General features: G+C 54.7%; 2 protein-coding genes across 3 annotated transcripts; one reads left to right on the top strand and one right to left on the bottom strand.

Annotated features, from left to right (window-relative positions):
• Positions 1 to 384: 384 nt before the first annotated feature.
• On the bottom strand, positions 385 to 25,548 carry IGF2BP1 (insulin like growth factor 2 mRNA binding protein 1). 2 transcript variants are annotated; one of them, XM_071450620.1, is made up of 15 exons: positions 25,183 to 25,548; positions 23,708 to 23,768; positions 13,258 to 13,306; positions 12,606 to 12,657; positions 10,910 to 10,973; positions 8,414 to 8,683; positions 7,395 to 7,529; positions 6,691 to 6,813; positions 5,981 to 6,116; positions 5,419 to 5,541; positions 4,452 to 4,568; positions 3,770 to 3,844; positions 3,315 to 3,446; positions 2,013 to 2,126; positions 385 to 477 (listed from the first exon to the last, which is right to left on the bottom strand). In XM_071450620.1, exons 1-15 carry the CDS (start codon positions 25,355 to 25,357, stop codon positions 385 to 387), a joined length of 1,719 nt encoding a protein of 572 aa, XP_071306721.1. In that variant the 5' UTR covers positions 25,358 to 25,548. The 2 variants fall into 2 exon arrangements, with proteins under 2 accessions (XP_071306721.1, XP_071306722.1); XM_071450621.1 differs by lacking the exons at positions 7,395 to 7,529; positions 8,414 to 8,683.
• LOC139601526 (golgin subfamily A member 6-like protein 26) lies at positions 11,003 to 11,998 on the top strand (the record flags this gene model as incomplete). The annotated part of the gene is given in 4 exon segments (XM_071450653.1): positions 11,003 to 11,146; positions 11,373 to 11,443; positions 11,794 to 11,799; positions 11,801 to 11,998. Coding segments are annotated over 4 exon segments (372 nt in total), but the record flags the coding sequence as incomplete, so codon positions are not given.
• Positions 25,549 to 27,369: the final 1,821 nt, after the last annotated feature.

Raw genomic sequence — 27,369 nt, 5'->3', positions numbered from 1 at the left:
ATTCCCTGCCTCCCTGCACATTCCCTGTCTCCTTGTCCATTCCCTGTCACCCTGTGGATTCCTGCTCCCTGTGGATTCCCGATCCCTCTGGATTGATTCCCTGTCTCCCTGCACATTCCCAGTCTCCCTGCGGATTCCTGATCCCTGTGGATTCCCGATCCCTCTGGATTGATTCCCTGTCTCCCTGCACATTCCCAGTCTCCCTGCGGATTCCTGATCCCTGTGGATTCCCCATCCCTGTGGATTGATTCCCTGTCTCCCTGCACATTCCCAGTCTCCCTGCGGATTCCCGCTCCCTGTCCATTCCCTGCAGTTGCTGATTCCCAGGCACTCGGAGCCCGGCCTGGCCGTGCCGTGTCCTGGTTTTCCCGGGATTTGGGATCCCTATTTCCTCCGGGATTGGCTCTGGCCGCCCTGGCCCTTCTGGTGCTGCTGCTTCACCTGCGCCAGGATGTCCCGGATCTTGCGCTGGGCCATCTGCAACGACAGCCGGGAATCCATGGAACGACAGCCAAGGATCCATGGAATGACTGCCAGGGACCCATGGAACGCTCCCGTGGATCCATGGAACGCTGCCAGGGATCCATGGAACGCAGCCAGGGATCCATGGAACAACAGCCAGGGATCCATGGAACGCTCCCGTGGATCCATGGAACGACAGCCAGGGATCCATGGAATGACTGCCAGGGACCCATGGAACGACTGCCAGGGACCCATGGAATGACAGCCAAGGATCCATGGAATGACTGCCAGGGATCCATGGAACGCTGCCCTGGATCCATGGAACGCTGCCAGGGATCCATGGAACAACAGCCAGGGATCCATGGAACGCTGCCCTGGATCCATGGAACGCTGCCAGGGATCCATGGAACAACAGCCAGGGACCCATGGAACGCTCCCGTGGATCCATGGAACGCTGCCCCTGCCCCAAATTCCCCGTGGAACCCAAACCCAGCCCCTGTCCCTGGATTTCCACCCAAATTTCCACCCAGGTCCAAATTCCCGATCTTTAGACTCATCCCAGTTTCCACCCAAACCCAGCCCCTGTCCCTGGATTTCCACCCAAATTTCCACCCAAGTCCAAATTCCCGATCTTTAGACTCATCCCAGTTTCCACCCAAACCCAGCCCCTGTCCCTGGATTTCCACCCAAATTCAAATTCCCAATTTTTAGACTCATCCCAGTTTCCACCCAACTCCAGCCCCTGTCCCAGGATTCTCCTGTGGTTTTTTTTCGGGGAATAACGGACGGGATTCAGGGGATAACGACCAGAAATGTGCGGCCTGAGCAACACAGCTCTGGAGAAACCCTGGAAAACGCTTGGAGAACCCCTGGAGAAGCTCTGGAAAAAACTTGGAGAACCCCTGGAGCACTCCTAGAGAACCTCTGGGGAAGACCTGGACAACGCCTGGAGACCCCCTGGAGAACCCCTGGAGCACCCCCAGAGAACCCCTGGAGCATTCCTGGACAAGCCCTGGAGAACCCCTGGAAAAGCCTTGGAGAACCCCTGGAGAACCCCTGGAGCACTCCTAGAGAACCTCTGGGGAAATCCTGGACAAGCCCTGGAGACCCCCTGGAGAACATCTGGAGAACCCCTGGAGCACTCACAGAGAACCTCTGGAGAACCCCTGGAGCATTCCTGGACAAGCCCTGGAGAACCCCTGGAGCATCCCTTGAGAACCTCTGGGCAAGTCCTGGAGAACCCCCTGAGCACCCCTGGAGCATTCCTGGACAAGGCCTGGAGAACCCCTGGACAAGCCCTGGAAAAGCCTTGGAGAACCCCTGGAGAACCTCTGGAGAACCTTTGGGAGCATTCCTGGAGAAGTCCTGGATAAGCCCTGGACAAGCCCTGCAGAGCTCCCAGAGAAGCCCTGGAGAACCCCTGGAGAACCTCTGGAGAACGCCTGGGGCATTCCTGGACAAGCCCTGGAGAACCCCTGGAGAACCCCTGGAGAACATCTGCAGAGCTTCTGGAGAAGCTCGGAGGAGCCCCTGGGTGCCCCCGGCCGTACCTGGCTGGCGTAGAAGTGCCCGATGATTTTGACGATCACCTGCTCGTTCTCGTCCGGCGTCTGCTCCCGCGGCACCACCACCTCGGCCGCCGTCAGGTTCTGCAGCTCGTTCACCTGCGGGACACGCGGCATGGACCCTCCGGAGCGCCCACCAGGAATCCCAGGGCACAGCATCTCCCAGGAATCCTGGCCCCAGCATCTCCCGGGAATCCCAGTTCCAGCATCTCCCAGGAATCCCGGCCCCAGCATCTCCCGGGAATCCCAGGGCACAGCATCTCCCAGGAATTCCAGTTCCAATATCTCCTGGGAATTCCAGCCCCAACATCTCCTGAGAATCCCAGCCCCAGCATCTCCCAGGAATCCCGGCCCCAGCATCTCCCAGGAATCCCAGTTCCAATGTCTCCTGGGAATTCCAGCCCCAATATCTCCCGGGAATCCCGGCCCCAGCATCTCCCAGAATTCTGGCCTCGGTATCTCCCGGGAATTCTGGCCCAAATATTTCCTGGGAATCCCAGCCCCAGCATCTCCCGGGAATCCCGGCCCCAACATCTCCCAGGAATTCCAGTTCCAATATCTCCCGGGAATTGCACCCCAATGTCTCCTGGGAATTCTGTCCCCAACATCTCCCAGGAATTCTGGCCCCAACATCTCCCAGGAATTCTGGCCCCAACATATCCTTGGAATTCCAGCCCCAGCATCTCCCGGGAATTCCAGTTCCAATATCTCCCAGGAATTGCACCCCTATTTCTCCTGGGAATTCCAGCCCCAGCATCTCCTGGGAATTCTGTCCCCAATATCTCCTGGGAATTCCAGCCCCAATATCTCCCGGGAATCCCGGTCCCAGCATCTCCCAGAATTCTGGCCCCAATATTTCCTGGGAATCCCGGCCCCAGCATCTCCTGGGAATTCCGGCCCCAACATCTCCTGGGATTTCCAACCCCAGCATCTCCCAGAAATCCTGGTCCCAGCATCTCCCGGGAATTCCAGCCCCAATTTCTCCGAGGAATCCAGGCCCCAACATCTCCTGGGAATTCCAGCCCCAATATCTCCCAGAATTCCAGCCCCAATATCTCCCGGGAATTCTGGCCCCAATTTCTCCCAGAAATCCCGGCCCCAACATCTCCTGGGAATCCTAGCCCCAACATCTCCTGGGAATTCCAGCCCAAATTTCTCCCGAGAATTCCAGCCCCAGTTTCTCCCAGGAATTCTGGCCCCGGTTTCTCCTAGGAATTCCGGCCCCAGCATTTCCCAGGAATTCCAGCCCCAATTTCTCCCGGGAATCCCGGCCCCGCTCCCACTCACGGTCTTGCCGCCCTTGCCGATGACGCGGCCGGCGGCCGAGGCCGGCACTCGGATGTGCGTCTCCAGCTTCACCTCCTCCTTGGGCCCGAAGAAATTCTCCTCCTTCAGCTTCCCGTAAATCCTGCCCTGAGCCTGGGGAGGGACGGAGTCGGGAATGTCCCACCCCAATCCATCCCCACCCCTGGATCTGGGATCCCGTAAAATCCCGGTTCATTGGAATTCCAAACCCGTTCGGCCCCTGGGAGTAGGGAGTCGGGAATGTCCCACCCCAATCCCCATCCCTGGATCTGGGATCCCAGAAAATCCCAGTTCTTTGGAATTCCAAACCCCTTTGGCCCCTGGGAAACCCAATCCCGGAATTCCTTGTGTGTGGATTTGGGCTCGGTCGGGGTCACCCCCTGCCCTCCCTGCCAGGGTCACCCCAATGTCCCCAGGGCGGTGACAGCGGTGACAACCTTGAACTGCGCCTCGGGCGGGCCGGTGATCACCACCATGCGCACCTTGGAGTCCGGCGTCTCCGGGGGCGCGATCTGCAACGGGACGGACACGGGACGGACACGGGACGGACACGGGACGGACACGGGATGGACATGGAACGGACATGGATGACATGGGATGGATACAGGATGGACACGGGATGGACATGGATGGACACAGAACGGACACGGGATGGACATGGATGGACACGGATGGACATGGGATAGACATGGATGGACACGGGACGGACATGGATGGACATGGGACAGACATGGATGGACATGGGATGGAGATGGGATGGACACAGGACAGAAACAGATGGACATGGGATGGACGTGGGATGGACACGGGACGGACATGGATGGACATGGATGGACATGGCACAGACATGGACGGACACGGACGGACACAGGATGGACATGGATGGGCATAGGATGGACATGGGACAGACACAGGGCGACATGGAGGGACATGGGACAGACACAGGATGGACACGGGATGGACACAGGATGGACATGGCATTACAGCGCTGCCCAGGCTTCCCAGGGCTTTTCCAAGGAAAAACAGGACAGTTGGGGACAGAGGGCCACCCAAGGGCCACCCGAGGGCCACCTGAGGGCCACCCAAGGGTCACCCAAGGGCCACCGAGGCCATGCCCACCTTGATGGAGGCGCTGGCGAAGCGCGAGAGCTGCTTGATGTGCTGGCCCTTCTTGCCGATGATGGCCCCAACCGCCTGCGCCGGGATGAACACGTGCACGGTCTCCTGCTCGGGGGGCTGGGGATAGAGCGGGGCCAGGGACACCCATGGGGTCACTGCCACCAGGTCAGGGTCACCCTTGGGGTCACTGCCACCATTTCGGGGCCAGGGTGTCACCCTCTGGGGTCACTGCCACCATGTCAGGGCCAGGGTGTCACTCTCTGGGGTCACTGTCACCATTTCGGGGCCAGGGTCACCTCTGGGGTCACTGCCACCAGGTCAGGGTCAGGGTCACCCTCTGGGGACAGTCACCATTTAGGCCAGGCCAGGGTCACCTCTGAGGTCACTGCCACCATTTTGGGGCCAGGGTCACCTTTGGGGTCACTGTGACTCTCTGGGGTCACTGTCACCATTTTGGGGCCATGGTCACCCTCTGGGGTCACTGTCACCATTTTGGGGCCAGGGTCACCTCTGGGGTCACTGCCACCATTTCGGGGCCAGGGTCACCCTTGGGGTCACTGCCACCATTTCAGGGCCAGGGTCACCTCTGGGGTCACTGTAACTCTATGGGGTCACTGTCACCATTTTCAGGCCAGGGTCACCCTCTGGGGTCACTGTCACCATTTCAGGGTCAGGGTCACCATTTGGGGTCACTGTAACTATTTGGGGTCACTGTCACCATTTAGTGTAGCTGTCACTATTTGGGGTCACTGTCACTATTTTGGGGTCAGGGTCACCATTTGGGGTCACTGTCACCATTTAGTGTAGCTGTCACTATATGGGGTCACTGTCACTGTTTGGGGGTCACTGTCAATATTTTGGGGTCACTGCCCACCCCGGGGGTTCATCAAGATTGTCCCCCTGTCCCCAGGGTCACTGCCCACCCCAGGGCTCATCGGGATTGTCCCCCTGTCCCGGGGTCACTCACCAGGAAGGAGCTGTAGGGAGCGGCCCCGGAGACGCCGCTCGGGGGCGGCGGCACCGCCGTGGAGGAGGCCGGGAAGAGCCCGACCGCGGCCAGGTTCAACCCGGGGATGAGGTGGGACTGCAGCTGGGGGGACAAAGTGTGGGGATCGGGATTGGGATAAACCAAATATGGGATATGGGATATGGGGATTGGGATTGAGGGAAACCCAAATATAGGATATGGGGATTGCAGCTGGGGGGACAAAGTGTGGGGATTGGGATTGGGATTGAGGGACACCAAATATGGGATATGGGCATTGGGATTGAGGGAACAAAATATGGGATATGGGGATTGAATTGAGGGAACCAAAATGTGGGGTCAGGGGGGATTGAGATTGAATTGAGGGGAGAAATAGCATTGGGACAAGGGGGATTGAACTGAGGAGAGAAAAGGGATCAGGGACAAGGTGGGATCATGCTGGGGATGAGAGGGGCTCTGGTTTTATGGGATCCCTGGTGGGATCATGCTGGGCATGAGAGGGGCTCTGGTTTTATGGGGTCCCCGCCAGGCCGGCCCCACTCACGCTCATGGCGGCCACGTCGTTCTCGTAGGCCTCGCGCACTTTCTTCATGATCTCCTGCTCGGCGCGGCAGCAGCTCTCGGGACAGCCCTTGACCGTGATGGTGCGCTCGGGGTTGTACAGGGTCAGCTCCTGCAGCCTGGGGACAGCGCCCGTGGGGACGTGGGGACACCCAAGGGCGCCCCAAAGGCGCGGGAGGGGACCCCAAAGGGGACGGGAAAAGGGGAGCACAGAAAACCCAACCCCGAGGGTTCCCAAGAGAACTCTGGGGGCTGAAACCTCTCCCCCCATCCCCATCCCCATCCTCCTCCTCCATGGGGACACGGATGGGGACACCCAAGGGTGCCCCAAAGACATGGGAGGTGGCCCCAGAGGATGGTAAAGGGGAGCACAGAAGGACGGGAAAAGGGGAGCACAGAAAACCCAACCCCGAGGGTTCCTAAGAGAACTTTGGGGGCTGAAACCTCTCCCCCATCCCCATCCCCATCCTCCTCCTCCTCCATGGGGACACGGATGGGGACACCCAAGGGCACCCCAAAGACATGGGAGGTGGCCCGAAAGGATGGTAAAGGGGAGCACAGAAGGACGGGAAAAGGGGAGCACAGAAAACCCAACCCCGAGGGTTCCTAAGAGAACTTTGGGGGCTGAAACCTCTCCCCTCATCCCCATCCCAATCCTCCTCCTCCTCCTCCTCCTGCTGCCCCGGTCCTTACGAGGAAATGGTGATTTTGGTCTCCGTGTCCTGCTCCACCTTCTTGAGGTTCCGGCCCTCTTTGCCAATCAGGCGCCCCACGAAGTTGTTGTGGGCCAGGATCTTCAGGGGGACCTCGTCAGCCCTGGGGACGGGAACGAGGGGGGAAAAACCCCACAGGAGGGATTAGGGCAGCTGGGAAAGGAGGGGAAACCCAAAAGGAGGGAAAACCCAAAAGGAGGGATTCTGGGAAGTAGGAAAAGGGAAAAACCCAAAAGGAGGGATTGTGGAACCTGGGAAATGAGGAAAAACCCAAAAGGAGGGATTATGGGAACTAGGAAAGGAGATGAAACCCAGAATAAGGGATTATGGGATCTGGGAAAGGAGGGAAAGACCCAAAAGGAGGGATTATGGGAATTAGGAAGAAAAACCCAAAAGGAGAGAAAACACAAAAGGAGGGATTGTGGAAGCTGGGAAAGGAGGGAAAACCCAAAAGGAGGGAAAACCCAAAAGGAGGGATTGTGGGATCTGGAAAAGGAGGGAAACACCACAGGAAGGATTCTGGGATCTGGGAAAGGAGGGAAACGCCACAGGAAGGATTCTGGGATCTGGGAAAGGAGGGTTGGCACTGAGGGCTGGGGGAAGCCCAAACCCCAAGGTTTGGAATCCCCGAATTCGGGGGCGCAGGGCGGGAGGACGCCGGGGTGGGGTCTGCGGGGCTCTCACGTCTTGGTGTCCTTGGCCTCCTTGTGCATGATGTCCAGGATCATCCTGCAGGCGGCCGAGCAGCCCTCGGGCGTGGAGTGGATGCTGATGGCCTTCTCGGCCGCGCCCGCGTTCTCCTTCCGGTGCACGTCGATCCTGAAAACCGCGGGAAGGGGCTGGGAGGGGCCCCGGAGCCTCCCCGGAAAGGAGATCCCAGCAGGAGGAGGGAGAGCTCTGGAGAACCCCTGGGAGAACTCTGGAGAACCCTTGGGAGAACTCTGGAGAACCCCTGGGGGAGCTCTGGAGAGCCCTTGGATCACTCCTGGAGAAACCCTGGAGAAACCCTGGAGAAACCCTGGATCACCCCTGAAGAACTTCTGGAGAACCTTTGGATCACCCCTGGAGAACCTTTGGATCACCCCTGGAGAACCCCTGGATGACCCCTGAAGAACTTCTGGAGAACTTCTGGAGAACCCTGGAGACCCCCTGAAGATCACCTGGATCACCCCTGGAGAACCTCTGGAAAACTACTGGATCACCCCTGAAGAACTTCTGGAGACCACCCTGGAAAACCCCCTGGAGAACTCCTGGAGATCTCCTGGAGAACTTCTGGAGAACCTTTGGATCACCCCTGAAGAATCCCTGGAGAAGCCCTGGAAAACTCCTGGATCATCCCTGAAGAACTTCTGGAGAACTATGGAGACCCCCCTGGAGAACCCCTGAAGAACCCCTGTAGATCCCCTAGAGAACTTTTGGAGAATCCCTGGAGATCCCCTGAAGAACCCCCTGGAGAACTCCTATAGATCCCCTAAAGAACTTTTGGAGAATCCCTGGAGATCCCCTGGAGAACTCCTGGATCACCCCTGAAGAACTTCTGGAGAACTATGGAGACCCCCCTGGAGAACCCCCTGGAGAACCCCTAGAGAACTTTTGGAGAATCCCTGGAGATCCCCTGGATCACCCCTGAGGAACCCCTGGACATCTTGTGGATCCGCCCTGGGCGCCCCTGCGTGTCCCCGCTGCCGGTGACGGGGACTCACTTGGACTGCGTCTGCTTGGTGATGTTGCGGATGGTGGCGCCCTCCTTGCCGATGATGGCCCCCACGAACTGGGTGGGCACCAGGAGCCGCAGGGGGACGTCGGGGGGCGGCGCCTTGGGGGGAGCCCCCGCGGGCAGGGGGGACCCCGGGCGGGCCCCGCCGCGCGCCCCGGCCCCGCCGCGCCGGCCCTGCTCGGGCTGCTCGTCCGGGATGTAGGAGACCTTGAGCGCGTGGCTCTCCAGCTGGTGCCCGTTCAGCTTCAGGATGGCCCTGGGGACACCGGGAAATGGGGATGGACTGGGGACACCGGGAAATGGGGATGGACTGGGGACACCGGGAAATGGGGATGGACTGGGGACACCGGGAAACGAAATGGGGATGGACTGGGGACACCGGGAAATGGGGATGGGGGACACTGGGAAATGAAATGGGGATGGGGGGACACTGGGAAATGGAATGGGGCTGGATTGGGGACACTGGGAAATGGGGATGGGGATGGATTGGGGACACTGGGAAATGAAATGGGGATGGATTGGGGACACCGGGAAATGAAATGGGGATGGATTGGGGACACCGGGAAATGGGGATGGGGGACACTGGGAAATGAAATGGGGATGGACTGGGGACACCGGGAAATGAAATGGGGCTGGATTGGGGACACCAGGAAACGAAATGGGGATGGATTGGGGACACTGGGAAATGAAATGGGGATGGATTGGGGACACCGGGAAATGAAATGGGGATGGACTGGGGACACCGGGAAACGAAATGGGGATGGACTGGGGACACCGGGAAATGGGGATGGATTTGGGACACTGGGAAATGGGGATGGGGGACACCGGGAAACGAAATGGGGATGGATTGGGGACACCGGGAAATGAAATGGGGATGGATTGGGGACACCGGGAAATGAAATGGGGATGGATTGGGGACACTGGGAAATGAAAAGGGGATGGATTGGGGACACCGGGAAACGAAATGGGGATGGGGGACACTGGGAAATGAAATGGGGATGGGGGGACACCGGGAAATGAAATGGGGATGGACTGGGGACACCGGGAAATGAAATGGGGATGGATTGGGGACACTGGGAAATGGGGCTGGATTGGGGGACACTGGGAAATGGGGATGGGGGACACCGGGAAATGAAATGGGGCTGGGGGACACCGGGAAATAGGGGTGGGGGACACCAGGAAATGGGGATGGGGTTTGGGGGACACTGGGAAGTGGGGATGGGGTGGATTGGGGGGACATTGAGAAATGGGGCTCGGGGACACCAGGAAATGGGGCTGGGATTGAGGGGACACTGGGAAATGGGATTGGGGGGACACCAGGAAATGGGGCTGGGGGGACACCAGGAAATGGGGCTGGGGTTTGGGGTTTACCAGGAAATGGGGCTGGGGGGACACCAGGAAATGGGGCTGGGGTTTGGGGTTTACCAGGAAATGGAGCTTGGGACACCGGGAAATGGGGCTGGGGTGGCGTGATGGGAGCAGGGCAGCCCCAAAAGAATCGGGGTTTGATGTAGGAGGGGTTGGTTCCCAAATCACATGGGATCCCAAATCCCCATGGGTGATCCCAAATCCTCAATTCCCAAAACCTCAAATCCCAAATTCCTCAGGTTCCCGAATCCCCGTGAGTTCCCGAATCCCTGTGGGTTCCCAAATCCCTAAATCCCCATGGGCAATCCCAAATCCCTGCAGGATCCCAAATCCCCAGATCCCAAATCCCCGCGTATTCCCAAATCCCCAAATCCCCACGGGTTCCCAAATCCCCAAATCCCAAATCCCTGTGGGTTCCCAAATCCCCAAATCCCCATGAGCGATCCCAAATCCCTGCAGGATCCCAAATCCCCATGGGCGTTCCCAAATCCCAAAATCCCCATGAGCGATCCCAAATCCCTGCAGGATCCCAAATCCCCATGGGCGTTCCCAAATCCCAAAATCCCCATGAGCGATCCCAAATCCCCGCAGGTTCCCAAATCCCTGCAGGATCCCAAATCCCCACGGGTTCCCAAATCCCTGTGGGTGATCCCAAATTCCTGCTCGTTCCTCCTGTCCCCCAGCCCCGGGAATCCGGCCCCGAAGGAAACTCCCCAAATTCCCCCAAATTCCCCCAAAAGCGCCGGCCCCGAGCCGAGCCCGGTGCGAGGGGAGCGGGGAACGCAGGAAAAAGCTGGGAATGAGCTCCGGGTCTCCCCCTGGCAGCTCCGGGATCTTTCTCCCCGTTTTTAGGGAGACGGAATTCCCAAAATCGTGGAAACCCCAGGAAATCCCAACTTTCCCTCGAGTTAAATTCAGCTTCAGCTCCCTGAGCTGCCGAGAAAACTCCAAAACCTTGGAATTCTGTCCAAAGGGTGAAGGAAAACCCGATAGGATTTAAGGGGCGTCCTCAAGGGTTTGGGGGAACGGGGAATCCCGTTTCCTACAGGTGGGGAAGGGAGGGAATTCCCGAAACATTCCCAGAGAATTCCTGGGCGATTCCCGGGGCACTCACTGCCGGGTCTGCTCCCGGCTGGCGTAGGTGACGTTCACCACGGCGGTCTCACTGTCCGTGTTCACTGCGGGAATTCCGGGAAAGGAGTCAGGAATTCGGGAAGAGGAATCGGGAATTCGGGAAAAGGAGTCAGGGATTCGGGAAGAGGAATCGGGAATTCGGGAAAAGGAATCGGGAATTCGGGAAAAGGAATCAGGAATTTGGGAAGAGGAATCAGGAACTCGGGAAAGAGACAGGGATTAGGGAAAAGGAATCAGGAATTTGGGAAAAGGAATCGGGAATTCAGGAAGAGGAATTGGGAATTTGGGAAGAGGAATCGGGAATTCAGGAAGAGGAATTGGGAATTTGGGAAGAGGAATCGGGAATTTGGGAAGAGGAATCGGGAATTCGGGAAAAAAGAGACAGGGATTAGGGAAAATGAGGCAGGGATTCAGGAAAAGGAAGCAGGAATTTGGGAAAAAAGAGACAGGGATTAGAGAAAAGGAAGCAGGAATTTGAGAAAAGGAGTCAGGAATTTGGGAAAAGGAATCAGGAGTTTGGGAAAAAAGAGACAGGGATTAGGGAAAAGGAGACGGGGATTCGGGAAAAGGAAGCAGGAATTTGGGAAAAGGAATCAGGAATTTGAGAAAAGGAGTCAGGAGTTTGGGAAAAGGAATCAGGAATTTGGGAAAAAAGAGACAGGGATTAGGGAAAAGGAAGCAGGAATTCGGGAAAAGGAATCGGGAGTTTGGGAAAAGGAGTCAGGAAATCGGGAAAAGGAATCGGGAATTCGGGAAAAGGAATCAGGAGTTTGGGAAAAAAGAGACAGGGATTAGGGAAAAGGAGACGGGGATTAGGGCAAAGGAAGCAGGAATTTGGGAAAAGGAATCAGGAATTTGGGAAAGAGACAGGGATTAGGGAAAAGGAGACGGGGATTTGGGAAAAGGAAGCAGGAATTCAGGAAAAGGAATCAGGAATTAGAGAAAAGGGAGCAGGAATACGGGAAAAGGAACCAGGAATTCGGGAAAAGGAATCGGGAATTCAGGAAACGGACAGGGGTTAGGGAAAAGGAAGCAGGAATTTGGGAAAAGGAGTCAGGAATTCAGGAAAAGGAAGCAGAAATTTGGGAAAGAGGGATTAGGGAAAAGGAATCAGGAATTCGGGAAAAGGAATCAGGAGTTTGGGAAAAAAGAGACAGGGATTAGGGAAAAGGAGACGGGGATTAGGGAAAAGGAAGCAGGAATTTGGGAAAAGTAATCAGGAATTTGGGAAGAGGAATCGGGAACTGGGGAAAAGGAATCGGGAATTCGGTAAAAGAGGCATGGATCAGGTTTTTATTCCCTCCCATCCCTGAAAAGGGGCAGGAATTCCCAAATCCAGGTTTTGTTCCTTCCTCTCCCTGAAACGGGTCAGAACCCTGAAATCCGGATGAAATTCCCGAAACCTGGGCTTTATTCCCTCTTCCTGCTGAAACGGGGCAGAAATTCCTGAAATCTGGGGTTTATTCCCTTCTCGGGAGCAGAAGTTCCCGAAATCGGGGTGAAATTCCCCAAAATCCGGATGAAATTCCCAAAATCCAGATGAAAATCCCAAATTCGGGATGAAATTCCCCAAAATCCGGATGAAAATCCCAAAATCCAGATGAAAATCCCAAAATCCAGATGAAAATCCCCAAAATCCAGATGGAATTCCCCAAATCCAGGTTTCCCCCTCCTACCCTGCTCGCAGCTCTCCACGGTGCCGTACTGGGCCAGCAACCCATCCAAAACCTGGGAAAAAAAGGGAAAAAAAGGGGAAAAAAGAGGGAAAAAAGGGAAAAAAAGGGGAAAAAAGGGGAAAAAAAGGGGAAAAAAGGGGAAAAAAGGGAAAAAAAGGGGGAAAAAAGGGGAAAAAAGGGGAAAAAAGGGGAAAAAAGGGGAAAAAAGGGGGGGAAAAGGGGGGGAAAAGGGGGGGAAAAGGGGGGAAAAAGGGGGGAAAAAGGGGGAAAGGGGGAAAAAAGGGAAAATCAATCCCAGTTGACGCCGGGATATCCCGGGAAGCCCCATCCACACCTCGGGGTCATTGGGATCGTTGATAATTCCATCAGGATCATTAAGAATTCCCGATTAATTAAGGCTGGGGAGCGCCCGGAGCCAGCGGGAGGGGAAGGCAGAGCCGGGAATTCCCAGCGGGAAGCGAGGATCCGTTTTATTCCCCGTACAATGGGAAGGAAAATCACAAATGAACGGGAATTCCCGGGAATCCCGGGATCCTGGGGGGGCTCCGGGCGGTGCCGCTGTCCCGGCATTTCCAGGGGTAATTAAGAGCCTGGGGTAATTAAGAGCCTGGGGTAATTAGGAGCCAATTAATGACAAAGGGGATGCCCTCACCTCCCATCGCAGCTGCGGCGGAATGTTCCGGATCTGGATCTTCCGGCTCCTGCAAGGATGGGGAAAAGTCGGGATTTGGGCCGGGCCACGGATCCGAGCCAGCCCCGAAATTCCAGGTGCTCCCTCCCGGGCGGATCCCAGCTGGTTGTGGGCATGGAATCGCCCCAGAGTTGTGCCAGGAGCGGAATCCCGGGATTCCACTGGGAACAGAACCCCAGAATCCCGCTGGGAGTGGAATTCCAGAATCCCACTGGAAGCAGAATTCCAGAATCCCTCTGGGATCAGAATCCCAGAATCCCACTGGAGGGAAATTCTGGAATGGCTCCTGAAGCAGAATTCCAGGATCCCTCTGGGATCAGAATCCCAGAATCCCGCTGGGAGGGAAATTCCAGAATCCCACTGGAAGCAGAATCCCAGGATCTCCCCCAGGAGCGGAATTCCAGAATCTTGCTGGGAGTGAAATTCCAGAATCCCACTGAAAGCAGAATTCCAGAATCCCTCTGGGATCAGAATCCCAGAATCCCGCTGGAGGGAAATTCTGGAATGGCTCCTGAGGCAGAATTCCAGAATCCCTCTGGGATCAGAACCCCAGAATCCCGCTGGGAACAGAATCCCAGAATCCCGCTGGGAGTGAAATTCCAGAATCCCGCTGAAAGCAGAATCCCAGAATCCCGCTGGAGGGAAATTCTGGAATGGCTCCTGAGGCAGAATTTCAGAATCCCCCCCAGGAGCAGAATTCCAGAATCCCAGGATCCTACTGGGAGTGAAATTCCAGAATCCCACTGAAAGCAGAATTCCAGAATCTCCCCAGGAGCAGAATCCCAGGATCCCCCCTAAGAACGGAATTCCAGAATCCCACTGGAAGCAGAATCCCAGGATCCCTCTGGGAACAGAATCCCAGAATCCTGCTGGGAGGAAAATTCCGGAATCCCACTGGGAACAACCCCAGAATCCCACTGGGAGTGAAATTCTGGAATGGCTCCTGAGGCAGAATTCCAGAATCTCCCCCAGGAGCAGAATTCCAGAATCCTGCTGGGAGTGGAATTCCGGAATCCCACTGAAAGCAGAATTCCAGAATCCCTCTGGGAACAGAACCCCAGAATCCTGCTGGGAGTGAAATTCCAGAATCCCACTGGAAGCAGAACCCCAGGATCCCACTGGGAGCAAAATTCTGGAATGGCTCCTGAGGCAGAATTTCAGAATCCCCCCCAGGAGCAGAATTCCAGAATCCCAGGATCCTACTGGGAGTGAAATTCCAGAATCCCACTGAAAGCAGAATTCCAGAATCTCCCCAGGAGCAGAATCCCAGGATCCCCCCTAAGAATGGAATTCCAGAATCCCACTGGAAGCAGAATCCCAGGATCCCTCTGGGAACAGAATCCCAGAATCCTGCTGGGAGGAAAATTCCGGAATCCCACTGGGAACAACCCCAGAATCCCACTGGGAGTGAAATTCTGGAATGGCTCCTGAGGCAGAATTCCAGAATCCCGCTGGGAGTGGAATTCCAGGATCCCACTGGAAGCAGAATTCCAGAATCTCCCCAGGAGCAGAATCCCCCCAAGGAGTGGAACCCCAGAATCCCACTGGGAGTGAAATTCCAGAATCCCACTGGAAGCAAAATTCCAGGATCCCTCTGGGAACAGAATCCCAGAATCCCATGGGAGGGAAATTCCAGAATCCCGCTGAAAGCAGAATCCCAGAATCCCGCTGGAGGGAAATTCTGGAATGGCTCCTGAAGCAGAATTCCAGAATCCCAGAATCCTGCTGGAGGTGAAATTCCAGAATCCCTCTGGGAGCAGGATTCCAGAATCCCCCCAGGAGCAGAATTCCACTGGGACTGAAATTCCAGAATCCCTCTGGGATCAGAATCCCAGAATCCTGCTGGAAGTGAAATTCCAGAATCCCGCTGAAAGCAGAACTCCAGACTCTCTCCAGGAGCAGAATTCCACTGGGGACAGAATCCCGGAATTCCTCTGGGAGGGAAACTCAAGAATCCCTCCAGGAACAGAATTCCAGGATCCCTCCGGGAGGGAAATCCCGAAATCCTTCTAGGAGTGAAATTCCCGAATTCCCCCTGGTTGGGAAATTCCAGAATCCCTCTGGGAATGGAATTCCAGAATCCCCCCCAGGAGCGGAATTCCCGAATCCTGCTGGAAGCAAAATTCCAGAATCCCTCTGGGAATGGAATTCCAGCATCCCACTGAAAGCAGAATTCCAGCATCCCACTGAAAGGAGAATTCCCCTCGGACCAGAATCCCGGATTCATCCCAGATTTTTATAATTGTAATTAAAATTAACGCCCTGAGCGGAATCCCAGATTCCTTCTCCCTCCCGGTTCAATCCCGAGCTTTTACAGGGAAGTTTTTTCCAGAGCTGTTCCTCACCCCAGCACAGATCCCAGAGCATTTCCCAAATCCCCCCAGAATCCCTGGATTTCCCCCTCCGCTTCCCAATCCCCGGATAAACCCTGGATAAACCCGGAATGTTCCGGATTTCAGGGAATTCCGTCCATTTTGGGAGCAGCTGGGCTGAGCTGGAGCAGGAAATTCCCAAACCTGGATCCTGCCCGGTGCCTCCCTCCGGGAAGGATCCCAAAATCCCGGAATTCCCGGCTAATTGGGCCTCATTATCTGGGTGATTGACAGCTGTCAGTCACACCCTGCCCAGATTTACGATTCCTGGCGTTCCGCCCGCCATGGGGAATTCCCTTCCTTATTCCCAGGTTTATTCCCTTCTTTATTCCCTTCTTTATTCCCAGGTTTATTCCCTTCTTTATTCCCATTTTCATTCCCTTCTTTATTCCCAGGTTTATTCCCTTCTTTATTCCCTTCTTTATTCCCATTTTTATTCCCTTTTTCATTCCCTTCTTTATTCCCTTTTTCATTCCCTTCTTTATTCCCATTTTTATTCCCTTCTTTATTCCCTTCTTCATTCCCTTCTTCATTCCCATTTTTAGTCCCTTCTTTATTCCCTTTTTCATTCCCTTCTTTATTCCCTTTTTAATTCCCTTCTTCATTCCCTTCTTCATTCCCTTCTTTATTCCCTTTTTCATTCCCTTTTTCATTCCCTTCTTTATTCCCTTTTTCATTCCCTTCATTCCCCATTCCCAGCCCCTGCACAGGCAGAGCAATTCCACCAAAACTCCACCAAATCCATCGGGATTTTCCTGCTTGGGGATCCCAATCCCCCCCGGGGGATTTTGGGGCTCCACAGCCACAGTCTGGGATTCCTGGGGGCGCTCGGAGCCTGTGGGGACAGGCGGATCCCAAATCCCAAATTCCCAAAATCTCCTGAGATCCCAGGAATTCCAGCAGTTTGGGATTTCTGGGAGCGCTGAGGGGATCGAGGAGCTTCGATCCCGCTCTGATCCCGACTGTGGGATGGAAACCTGGGAAGCCTTTTTGGGAATGGGACACCAGGAATTCCCTGTGGGAATGGGACATCAGGAATTCCCTGACAGGAATGGGAAACCAGGAATTCCCAATGGGAACGGGACGTGAGGAATTCCCTGTTCCCAAAGGGAAAGGGACACCAGGAATTCCCTGTGGGAATAATGGGATATGAGGAATTCCTGACAGGAATGGGAAACCAGGAATTCCCAATGGGAACGGGACACCAGGAATTCCTTGTGGGAATGGGATATGAAGAATTCCCTATGGGAACAGGATATGAGGAATTCCCAACCTGAACAGGACGTGAGGAATTCCCTGTTCCCAAAGGGAATGGGACACCAGGAATTCCCTGTGGGAATAATGGGATATGAGGAACTCCCAATGGGAATGGGACACCAGGAATTTCCAAAGGGAATGGGATATGAAGAATTCCCTATGGGAACAGGATATGAGGAATTCCCAACCGGAACGGGACGTGAGGAATTCCCTGTTCCCAAAGGGAAAGGGACACCGAGAATTCCCAGTGGGAATAATGGGATATGAGGAATTCCCAATGGGAATAACGGGATATGAGGAATTCCCGACGGGAATGGGACACCAGGAATTTCCAAAGGGAATGGGACATGGAGAATTCCCTGTGGGAACAGGACACAAAGAATTCCCAAAGGGAAAGAGACACCAGGAATTCCCAACGGGAACAGGACGTGAGGAATTCCCTGTTCCCAAAGGGAAAGAGACACCAGGAATTCCCTGTGGGAATAATGGGATAGGAGGAATTCCTGACAGGAATGGGAAACCAGGAATTCCTGACAGGAACGGGATATGGAGAATTCCCTGAGGGAACAGGACACAAAGAATTCCCAATGGGAATGGGACACCAGGAATTCCCAATGGGAATAATGGGATATGAGGAATTCCTGACAGGAATGGGACACCAGGAATTCCTGACAGGAACAGGATATGAGGAATTCCCAACGGGAATGGGACGTGAGGAATTCCCTGTTCCCAAAGGGAAAGGGACACCAGGAATTCCCTGTGGGAATAATGGGATATGAGGAATTCCCAAAGGGAAAGAGACACCAGGAATTCCCTGTGGGAATGGGATATGGAGAATTCCCTATGGGAACAGGATATGAGGAATTCCCAATGGGAACGGGACGTGAGGAATTCCCTGTTCCCAAAGGGAATGGGATATGAGCAATTCCCTGTGGGAATAATGGGATATGAGGAATTCCCTGTGGGAATAATGGGATATGAGGAATTCCTGACAGGAATGGGACACCAAGAATTCCTGACAGGAATGGGAAACCAGGAATTCCCAATGGGAACGGGACGTGAGGAATTCCCTGTTCCCAATGGGAAAGAGACACCAGGAATTCCTGACAGGAATGGGATATGAGGAATTCCCTATGGGAATGGGACGTGAGGAATTCCCTGTTCCCAACGGGAATGGGACACCAGGAATTCCCTGTGGGAATAATGGGATATGAAGAATTCCCTATGGGAACAGGATATGAGGAATTCCCAACCGGAACGGGACGTGAGGAATTCCCTGTTCCCAATGGGAAACAGACACCAGGAATTCCCAATGGGAATAATGGGATATGAGCAATTCCCTGTGGGAATAATGGGATATGAGGAATTCCTGACAGGAATGGGACACCAGGAATTCCCTGTGGGAATGGGACACCAAGAATTCCTGACAGGAATGGGAAACCAGGAATTCCCAATGGGAACGGGACGTGAGGAATTCCCTGTTCCCAAAGGGAATGGGATATGAGCAATTCCCTGTGGGAATAATGGGATATGAGGAATTCCCAACAGGAATGGGGCGCCAGGAATTCCCTGTTCCCAACGGGAATGGGGACGCCAGGAATTTCTCCATTTCTTCCTTGAAATCAGTGGAATCCCTAAAAAAAAATTTTAAAAAGGCGGGAAAAAATTCCCAAATCCCTCCTGGATCAGAGGCAGCCCCCACTCCCAAATCCAGCAAACCTGGGAAAGAGGGGCGGAAAACCCTGGAAAAATCAGGGAAAACTAAAAAAAAAAAAATCATGGAAAACCACAGAAAAAATATGGGGAAACCCCCAAAAAATCGGGGAAAACTAAAAAAAAAAATCATGGAAAACCACTTAAAAAATATGGGGAAAACCCCAAAAAATCGGGGAAAACTAAAGAAAAGCTGGAAAAGGAGCAGGGATCCCTCATCCCACCAGAATTCCCGGGAAAATCCCTGGGAAAATCCCTGGGAGCTTCAGCATGGCTGGGAATTGGGGCTGGAAGGGGCAGAAATTCCCCTTTTTTTGGGGGGAAATTTTTCATTTAAATCCCAAAATTCCCAATTTTCCCCCCATTCCCTCCCTGGATTCGTCTGCCCGAGCTTGAACCCAAATTCCCACAGAAATCCCTGCTGGAATTCCACAAATTCAATTATTTCTCCTTTTCTCCCCCCAAAATTCCTCCCCCGTGGCTCCAAAATTCCCAATTTTCCCTGAAATTCCCATTTTTTTGGGGGGGGAGGTTTTCCCACATTTCCCACAGGAAAAGAAGGAAATAAAAGGAAATTTTCCTCACTTTTGGCCATTCCCAAATTGAATTTTCTCTCCCCGAGGTCCGGAATTTGATGGAATTCCCAAAGTTTCCAAACCTCAGGGATGAGATTAAAGGGAAAATCATCCAGGATTTGTTGAATTTTTTTACTTTTTGGGGCTAAAAATCCTCAAAAACCTCAGAATTCCCCAATATTTTTGTCCCCAGAAGTGAAAAATCCGGGAGCAGCTGCAAATTGGGAGCTCAAAGGAATAAAAGAAATTTAAATTTTAAATTTTTTTCTCTTTTTTCTGCTCCTCAAAATTTCGATTTTCCGGCTTTTTTGTTATTTTTTTTTTATTAAAACTCCCAACCCAGCCTCGTTTGAATGGAAAAATCAAGATTTAAAAATTGGACTTAAAGCAGAATTTTAGTCCCAAAATCCACCTGGGTTCTCATTTTCCATGGAAAAGAATTTTCCAATTTTTTGGGTTCATTTTTGGGGTTTTTTTTGGTTCATTTTCGCTCCCGTTTCCAGCAAATCCAACCCCAAAAGAAAAGGGGGGGGAAAAAAAAGCGAATTTTGGGGTGAAAAGTGACAAAAAAAGGAACCTCAACGTGGATTTGGATATTTTTCGTTGGGAACAATGAATTCCAGGATTTTTCCTGTGGAAAATGAGGATTTTTCCTGATGGGAATCCCCAGATTTGAAGGAAAATCCAAAAGAATTTCGGGATTTTTTTTTTCCCAGCATTTCTCTGCCCTGAGCCGAACTTTGACGCCACTAAAATAATGAAAAATATCGATTTTTTATAATTATAATTAAAATTAATGCCCTGAGCACAACCCCAGGAGGAGCTGGGGGTGAAAATCCCTTTAAAATTCCCATTTTTTGGGTTCAAATCCATCCCAGCCCCAAAATCCCAACCCCAAACGCCTGAATTTGGAATTTTTATTTCCTTAAAAATGATTTCATTTGAGATGAAATTTAAAATCTTCCCTGGTGACTCCAACAAGGAGAAATTCGGAGATTTTGGGGTTGGAAATCCCAATTTTCTCCCCAATTTTCCCATCAACAAAATCCAAGGAAAAACAACGCCCAAAACCCAACAAAATGCTCAAAATGACCCCAAATCAACCCAAAATCTCATTTTCGTTCATAAAATCCCATTTTTAATCAATATTTCTTCACAATTTAAGACTTTTACAGAATTCTGCTGCTATAATTCCCCAGATCATGAAAATAATTGGGAAAATCCCAGGAATTAATCCCAAATAAATAAATTTATTCCTCTTGGGGCCACACACCCCAAATTCCCATTTTTTGGCGCTGTTTTAACCCATTTTGGGGGGTTTTAAATTATTTTTTGAATATTTTTTTTTAGGAGAGGTTTGAAAAAATTTGGGGATAAACCAAGAGGAAAGAATTCCTGGGGAAGTTTTTTAAGCATGAACGAATAAAAAACACCCCAAATTCAGGTTTTTTTACAGCATTATTTCCACTTTAAACTAAATTTTTTTTTAAAAATTGGGGGTTTTTTTTGGTGTTTTTTTTTTTTTAAATAAATAAATTAACTGGGAAGGGAAACCCCCCCTGCTCCTGACTCGTTTTCCCACATTTTTAAAGGGATCAAGAAAAAAAGGGAGGAAAAAAAAAAAGAAAAAAGAAAAAATGAACCTGAGGTTTTGGGGGAGGGGAAAGGGGAGGAATTTCCCTTTGGATCCCGAAATTCTCCCCTCTTTAACCCTTTCCTGCTCCCCGCCGCTCCAAACTGGAAATTCCAGCCTGGAAAACTGAAATGAGGATTAAAACAAACAAACAAAAAAATCTAAAAAAAAAATCCCCAAAAAATTTCGTTTTTAAGGGATCGTCTCCCCCCTTTCCCCGGCATCGGAGCAGCCGAAATCCCCCAAATTTCCCCCAAAAAAATTCAATTTACAGCTCCCAGCTCAAGGGAAATGCCCCAAAATCGCCTTTTCCACACCCAAAATCACCAAATCCCTGCCCAGAGTGTCCGGGACGGTCCCGAAATCCCCCAAAATTCCCCCAAAAATCTTCCAGGAGGGCGGGGAGGGAAAAGCGGCGCTGGCCCTTTAAGAGCAGCCCATGAGGGGGGCGCGGATTTTAACCCCAAAAAATCCCCCAAAAAGCCCCAAAAATGGGATTTTCCAGCCCAATCCAAGCATTTTTAGGGACGCCCAGGAGGAAAATAAAACCAAATCCCAAAATATTTAAAGGGGTTTTTTTTCCCCCCCTTTTTTTTTCCCAGCAATTTAAATCCCAGACCCCGAAGGAATATTCTCATTTTTAAAGGAATTATTTTGGGGCAAAAAAGGAGGAAATCTGCTCCTCCCTGCCCAAATTATTCATTATCCGATAGAGGGGAGGAAATAGGATTTTCCAGGGGTTTTTTTAAGGGATTTTTAAAAACTTTTCATGGAATTCCATCCCAATATTCCCCCCCATGCCCGGACACCGAAGCCACAGCAACAAAAACCACCAGGGAGGGAGGAAAAAAATTAATAAAAATTATAAATATTGCCCTAAAATCCGGGAATTTGGGCCGGGAAAACGGGGCTGGATTTGGGATCGCCCATTTTGGGATCAGCCCCCTCCCGAGGTTTGGGAATTTTGGGAATTTTGAGGCGAGGCCAAAGGGGGCGATCCCAAAACGGGGCAGGGAAGGGTCGGGAAAAGGATTTGGGGAAAACTGGGATGGGATTTTGGGAATTTGGAGCTGGGATTTTGGGGAGTTTTGGGATGGGATTTTGGGAATTTGGGGCTGGGATTTTGGGGAGTTTTGGGATGGGATTTTGGGGGAGTTTGGTTGGGATTTGGAGAAATTTGGGGTCGGGATTTCGGGAAGTTTCGGGATGTGATTTGGGGAGTTTGGGGTTCGGATTTTGGAGAGTTTGGGGCTGGGATCTGGGGAAGTTTTGGGATGGGATTTTGGGAATTTGGGGCCGGGATTTTGGGGCTGGGATTTGAGGAAGTTCTGGGGTGGGATCTGGAGAATTTGGGGAAGTTTTGGGATAGGGGTTTTGGGAATTTGGGGCCAGGATCTGGGGAAGTTTTGGGATGGGATTTTGGGAATTTGGGGCCGGGATTTGGGGAAGTTTTGGGATGGGGATTTTGGGAATTTGGGGCCGGGGTTTGGGGAGGTTTTGGGATGGGGATTTTGGGAATTTGAGGCCAGGATTTGGGGAAGTTTTGGGATGGGGTTTTGGGAATTTGGGGCCGGGATTTGAGGAAGTTCTGGGGTGGGATCTGGAGAATTTGGGGAAGTTTCGGGATGGGGATTTCGGCAATTTGGGGCCGGGATTTGGGGAAGTTTCGGGATGGGGATTTTGGGAATTTGGGGCCGGGATTTGAGGAAGTTCTGGGGTGGGATCTGGAGAATTTGGGGAAGTTTCGGGATGGGGATTTCGGCAATTTGGGGCCGGGATTTGGGGAAGTTTCGGGATGGGGATTTTGGGAATTTGGGGCCGGGATTTGAGGAAGTTCTGGGGTGGGATCTGGAGAATTTGGGGAAGTTTCGGGATGGGGATTTCGGGAATTTGGGGCCGGGATTTGCCGGCGTCGCTGCCTCCCCTCCTGTTTCCCCTTTGGAAAAGGCGCCTCCGTCACGTGGCGATGGATTCGGGTCCAACGTGGACTCCTTGGGATCGGGAATTCCGGGAATTCCGGGAATTCCGCGAGTTTGGGGGGGCGAAAAACGGCGAGGGAAAAAAGGGGGGGGGAATTTCAGGGGGAAACCCCGAATCCGGGCGGGCCGGGGCGGATTTCCCGGGAATTGGGGGCGCGGGGAGGAATTTCCAGAGCGCTCCCGGCCCCAGCCGGGAACAACAAAGGCCGGGGAAGATGGAGAGGGATGGGATGGGCTGGGCGGGAGAGGCAGCTCCTGGGAAACCCCAAAAGCGCCGCTTTTCACCCCAAAAACCCCCGCAATTCAGCCAGGATTTCACCCCTGCCCGCCCTCAGCAGCAGCGCGCTGGTTTTGTTCTTTTTATCCCAGCAAAAAAAATCACTTTTTAAATAAGATTTTTTTTTTTTAATTAATTTTTTTCGATTTTTGTTTGAATTTTCCGTCTCCCAAAACAAAGGATTTCGCCTCATTTCCCAGCCCAGGCGCCAAAAGGAGCCGGGAAATTCTTCCACAAGTTTGGGAATCCCAGCCCAAAGCCATCCATCACCTCAGGCAGCGCCTGGAGAATTCTTGATTTCACCTTTTTTTTCCCCTCCCTTTTAATTTAATGAAAAACTCGCAGGTTGAGTTTTCTTTGGGGGAAAAAAAAAAATCAATTAATTCATGAAATGTTTAATGAATTCATGAAACTCAGCTCAATGGGGCAAATCCCAGCCTAAAATCTCCGACGCTTCTTCGTTTTTTTCACATTTTTAGGTGGAAATTTTTGGCTTTTTCCGTCTCCTGTTTCCGCCCTCGCCACAAATTAATGATTCCGACGATAACGATTGAGAAAAAATCAATTAAAAATCAATTAAAAATCAATTCAAACTCCACCTTTACCTTTGCTTTTTGGGCACCGAGTGCTCGATCTCCAGCTGCTTCCCATGGAGCTCCACTTTCCCTGCAAAACAAAACCCGGGGGTTGGAAAAAATCTGCGAGGGAAAACTCGGGGATACAAAAAGGGGGAATTTTCACCAAATGGGGATTTCCCTCCCCGCCGAATTCCTGCCCGAATTCCACCCAGACACCGCTCGCGAGTGGATTTTGATGGAACGCGAGGTTCCAGAGGGGGGAGTGGTGCCTCTGGAATTGTTCCTCGGGAATATTTCAGCCCGGAAGGATCCCAGGGATGAGATTTTTGGGGTTTTTTTTGGTGTTTTTTTGGGGTGGATTTGGAGAATTTTCCCCCCCCCCGTTTTCTTTCAGCCCTCCAGGAAAAGCCTTTGGAGAAAATTCCCTCCCTTTTTTTTCTCCCCCGCCGGAAAGCTCCGAATTGGGGATTGCTCAGGGATGGAGGATTTCTCCCGGAAAATGGAGAGGGATTCCCCTCGCTGCGGGCTCGGTCCATGCTTTATAATTTAATTTTTTTATTTTTTTAGGAGGGAACAGCGAAGAAGGAAAAGAATCCGGCGGGTGGAAGGAGATGGACAGGAAGAGGGGAAAAAAAATAAATTTAAAAAAGCCTCAAAATTCCCGATTTGCCCCCAAATTTGCCTCTTGCCGAGCTCTTGCCCGGCTGCTCCCAGCATGGCGACCTCGCCCCCGGACGGGCAAAGTCCGCGGGGCCCCGGGAGCGGCTCCGGGGGGACCCCGGGGCTTTGGGGGGCGCAGATCCTGGGGACCCCCGCGGGTTCGGGGTCGCTTCGTGTCCCCGTCCCGGCCGCGATTTCGGGGAAGGGACAAAAAGCGGGGATTGGAGGGGGAGGGGCTGGGGGTCGGGATTTGGGGGGTCCGGGGGGTTTGGGGGGTCCGGAGGGGTCCGGGGGGTTTGGGGAGGACAGGAGGGGCTGGGGGTCGGGAGGGATTTTGGGGCTCGGGATTTTCGGGATTCGGGAGGGATTTCGGGGTCTGAAGGGATCGGGAGGGATCGAGGGGTCGGGATTTGGGGGGTCGGGATTTGGGGGGGATTTGGGGGCTCGGGAGGGATTTGGGGGGTCGGGATTGATGAGGGGGCTCAGGAAGCTCTGGGGGTCCGGGAGGGATCGAGAGGGTCGGGATCTCGGGGCCGGGAGGGATCTCGGGGCTGGGGTTTGGGGGTTTGAGAGTTTGGGATTTGGGGGCTTGGGGATTTGAGGATTTGGGGGTTTGGGATTGGGGGGATTTGAGGATTTGGGGGTTTGAGATTTGGGGGATTTGAGGGTTTGAGATTTGAGGGTTTGGGATTTGAGGGTTTGGGATTTCGGGCTTCGGGGATTTGAGGGTTTCGGGGTTTGGGGATTTCGGGGTTGGGAGGTTTGGGGATTTGGGGGTTTGGAGGTTTGGGGGTTTGGGATTTGGGGGTTTGGGAAGGGCTCGGGCTGGCTGCGCGCCTCACCCGAGAAAGTTTCGATGGCTTTCATGGCCCACTGCTCGTCGGGGCAGTCCACAAAGGCATAGCCGGACTTGACGAGGAACTGGCCGCTGAAGGAGATCTGGTGCTCGGCGAACACTTTCTCCAGCTCGGCGGCGGTGACGCCCTCGGGCAGGTTCCCGATGTAGAGCTTGTTCATGGCTCCGGGGGGCTCGGGGGGCTCCGGCCGCGCGCTGCCGGCGCGGGGCGGCTCCGCTGCGCCCCCCGAGCTTCGCCCCGGATTTTTTTCCCCCTCTGGTTGGTTTCTTTTTTTCCCTTTTTTTTGGTCTTTTTGTTGTTTTTTTAGGGTTTTTTTTCTCCCCCCTTCTGCCGAGCGGATTTCGGTGCCGTTGGGGAGGGGGGCGGCGGCCGCTGGAGGAGGAGGAGGAGGAGGAGGAGGAGGAGGAAGGAGAGGAGAGGAGGGAGCGGCCCCGGCGGGCAGGGCGGTGGCGCCGGTGGCTGCGGGGCCCCCGAGGCGGCCCCGAGCGGCCCCGGAGCGGCACCGGACACCGGGCGGGGGGCGCGGAGGGGCGAGGGCGAGCGCGGAAACGTTCGCGGGGCGAAGCCACGTGGTGGGGAGGGGGGAGGGCCGGGGGAGGGGCCGGGCCGGGGGGGAGGGGGCGGCGGCCGCCGGGCTCGTTTCCATTTATTTATTTATTTATTTATTCGTTTATTTATTTATTCCGTCATTTATTTGCTTGTTTGAATCCCGGTCCGTTGTTGCTCCTCGGGATGAGGGGGGGGGGGGGCGCGTCCACACCCGGAACCCCCCCCCCAGACCCCCCCCCCAAATCCTCCCCCAACCCCCACCGGGGGCTCCTCGGTCCCATCTGCTGCGCCCCTCCCCCCCCCCCCCCATGGCCGCCCCCTCCCCTCCCTCCCCTCCGTCCCCTCCCCCCGGAGCCTCAATGGGATTTTCTGGGTGTAAAAAACTTCGGCTTCAAAGGGGCCGGGAGGGCCCTGGCGCCAGCCCCGGGCTCGCCCCCTCCCCCCGGGGCTGCCGGGACCCCCGGGCGGGTTCCGGGGGCGGCGCGGGCACAAAGGGACCCCCCCACACACGCCCCCCCCCCCCCCCCAAAGCGGCCCCTCCGCGCTCCCCCGCTGCCTTTTCGGGACAGTTTTTATTTTTAGCTCGGAGCTGGGTTGAAAATAGCAGCGAGCCCACCCCGAGCCCACCGCCCAAAGCGGCACCCCCGGGCCCCGACCCCGCGGGGCGGCGGCGGCGGCACCGGGGCTGGGCTGGGCTGGGGGCACCGGGGGCTGGGCTGGGGGCTCTGGGGGCACCGGGGCTGGGCTGGGCTGGGGGCACCGGGGCTGGGCTGGGGGCTCGGGGGGCACCGGGGGTTCCGGGGCTGGGCCGGGGGCACCGGGACTGGGCTGGGGGCTCGGGGGGCACCGGGGCTGGGCTGGGGGCTCGGGGGGCACCGGGGGTTCCGGGGCTGGGCTGGGGGCACCGGGGCTGGGCCGGGGGTTCCGGGGCTGGGCTGGGGGCACTGGGGGTTCTGGGGGCACCGGGGGCTCGGCTGGGGGCTCTGGGGACACCGGGATCTGGGCTGGGCTGGGGGACACCGGGGCTGGGCCGGGGGCACCGGGGCTGGGCTGGGGGTTCTGGGGGCACCGGGGCTGGGCCGGGGGCTCTGGGGGCACCGGGATCTGGGCTGGGGGCTCCGGGGCTGGGCTGGGGGCTTGGGGGGCTCCGGGGGTTCCGGGGGCACCGGGGCTGGGTCGGGAGCCGGGCCGGGGGCTCCGGGGATCGCGGACCAAGAGCTCGGGGGGCTCCGGGGGCTCTGGGACCCCACGGCTGAGCTGGGGTTTCGGGGGTTTCGGGGGAGCTCGGGGGCTGCGGGGCTGAGCCGGGGGTACCGGGGGAGCCCCGGGGGTACGGTCGGGACTGGGCTGGGGGACACCGGGGGGCTCGGGGGGCTCCGGGGCTGGGCCGGGGGCTCGGGGGAGCTCGGAGGGCACCGGGGGCTGAGGGTTCGGGGGGCACCGGGGGCTCCGGGGCTGGGCCGGGGTCTCGGGGGCTCCGGGGACACCGGGGTTGGGTTGGGGGCTCAGGGGTCCCGGGGGTCTCCGAGGGCTTTGGGGGGGCTCCGGTGGCACCGGGGCTTTGGGATCTGGGGGTCTCCGGGGGGATTTTTGGGGTCTCCGGGGGGGTTTTTGGGGTCTCCG

The sequence above is a fragment of the Agelaius tricolor genome, unplaced genomic scaffold, assembly GCF_023055355.1.
Source record: "Agelaius tricolor isolate 1412-34295 unplaced genomic scaffold, bAgeTri1.0.p SCAF_31, whole genome shotgun sequence".
NCBI lineage: Eukaryota > Metazoa > Chordata > Aves > Passeriformes > Icteridae > Agelaius > Agelaius tricolor.
The sequence above is the reverse complement of the archived record's forward strand: the minus strand, read 5'-3'. Positions and strand labels throughout refer to the sequence as shown.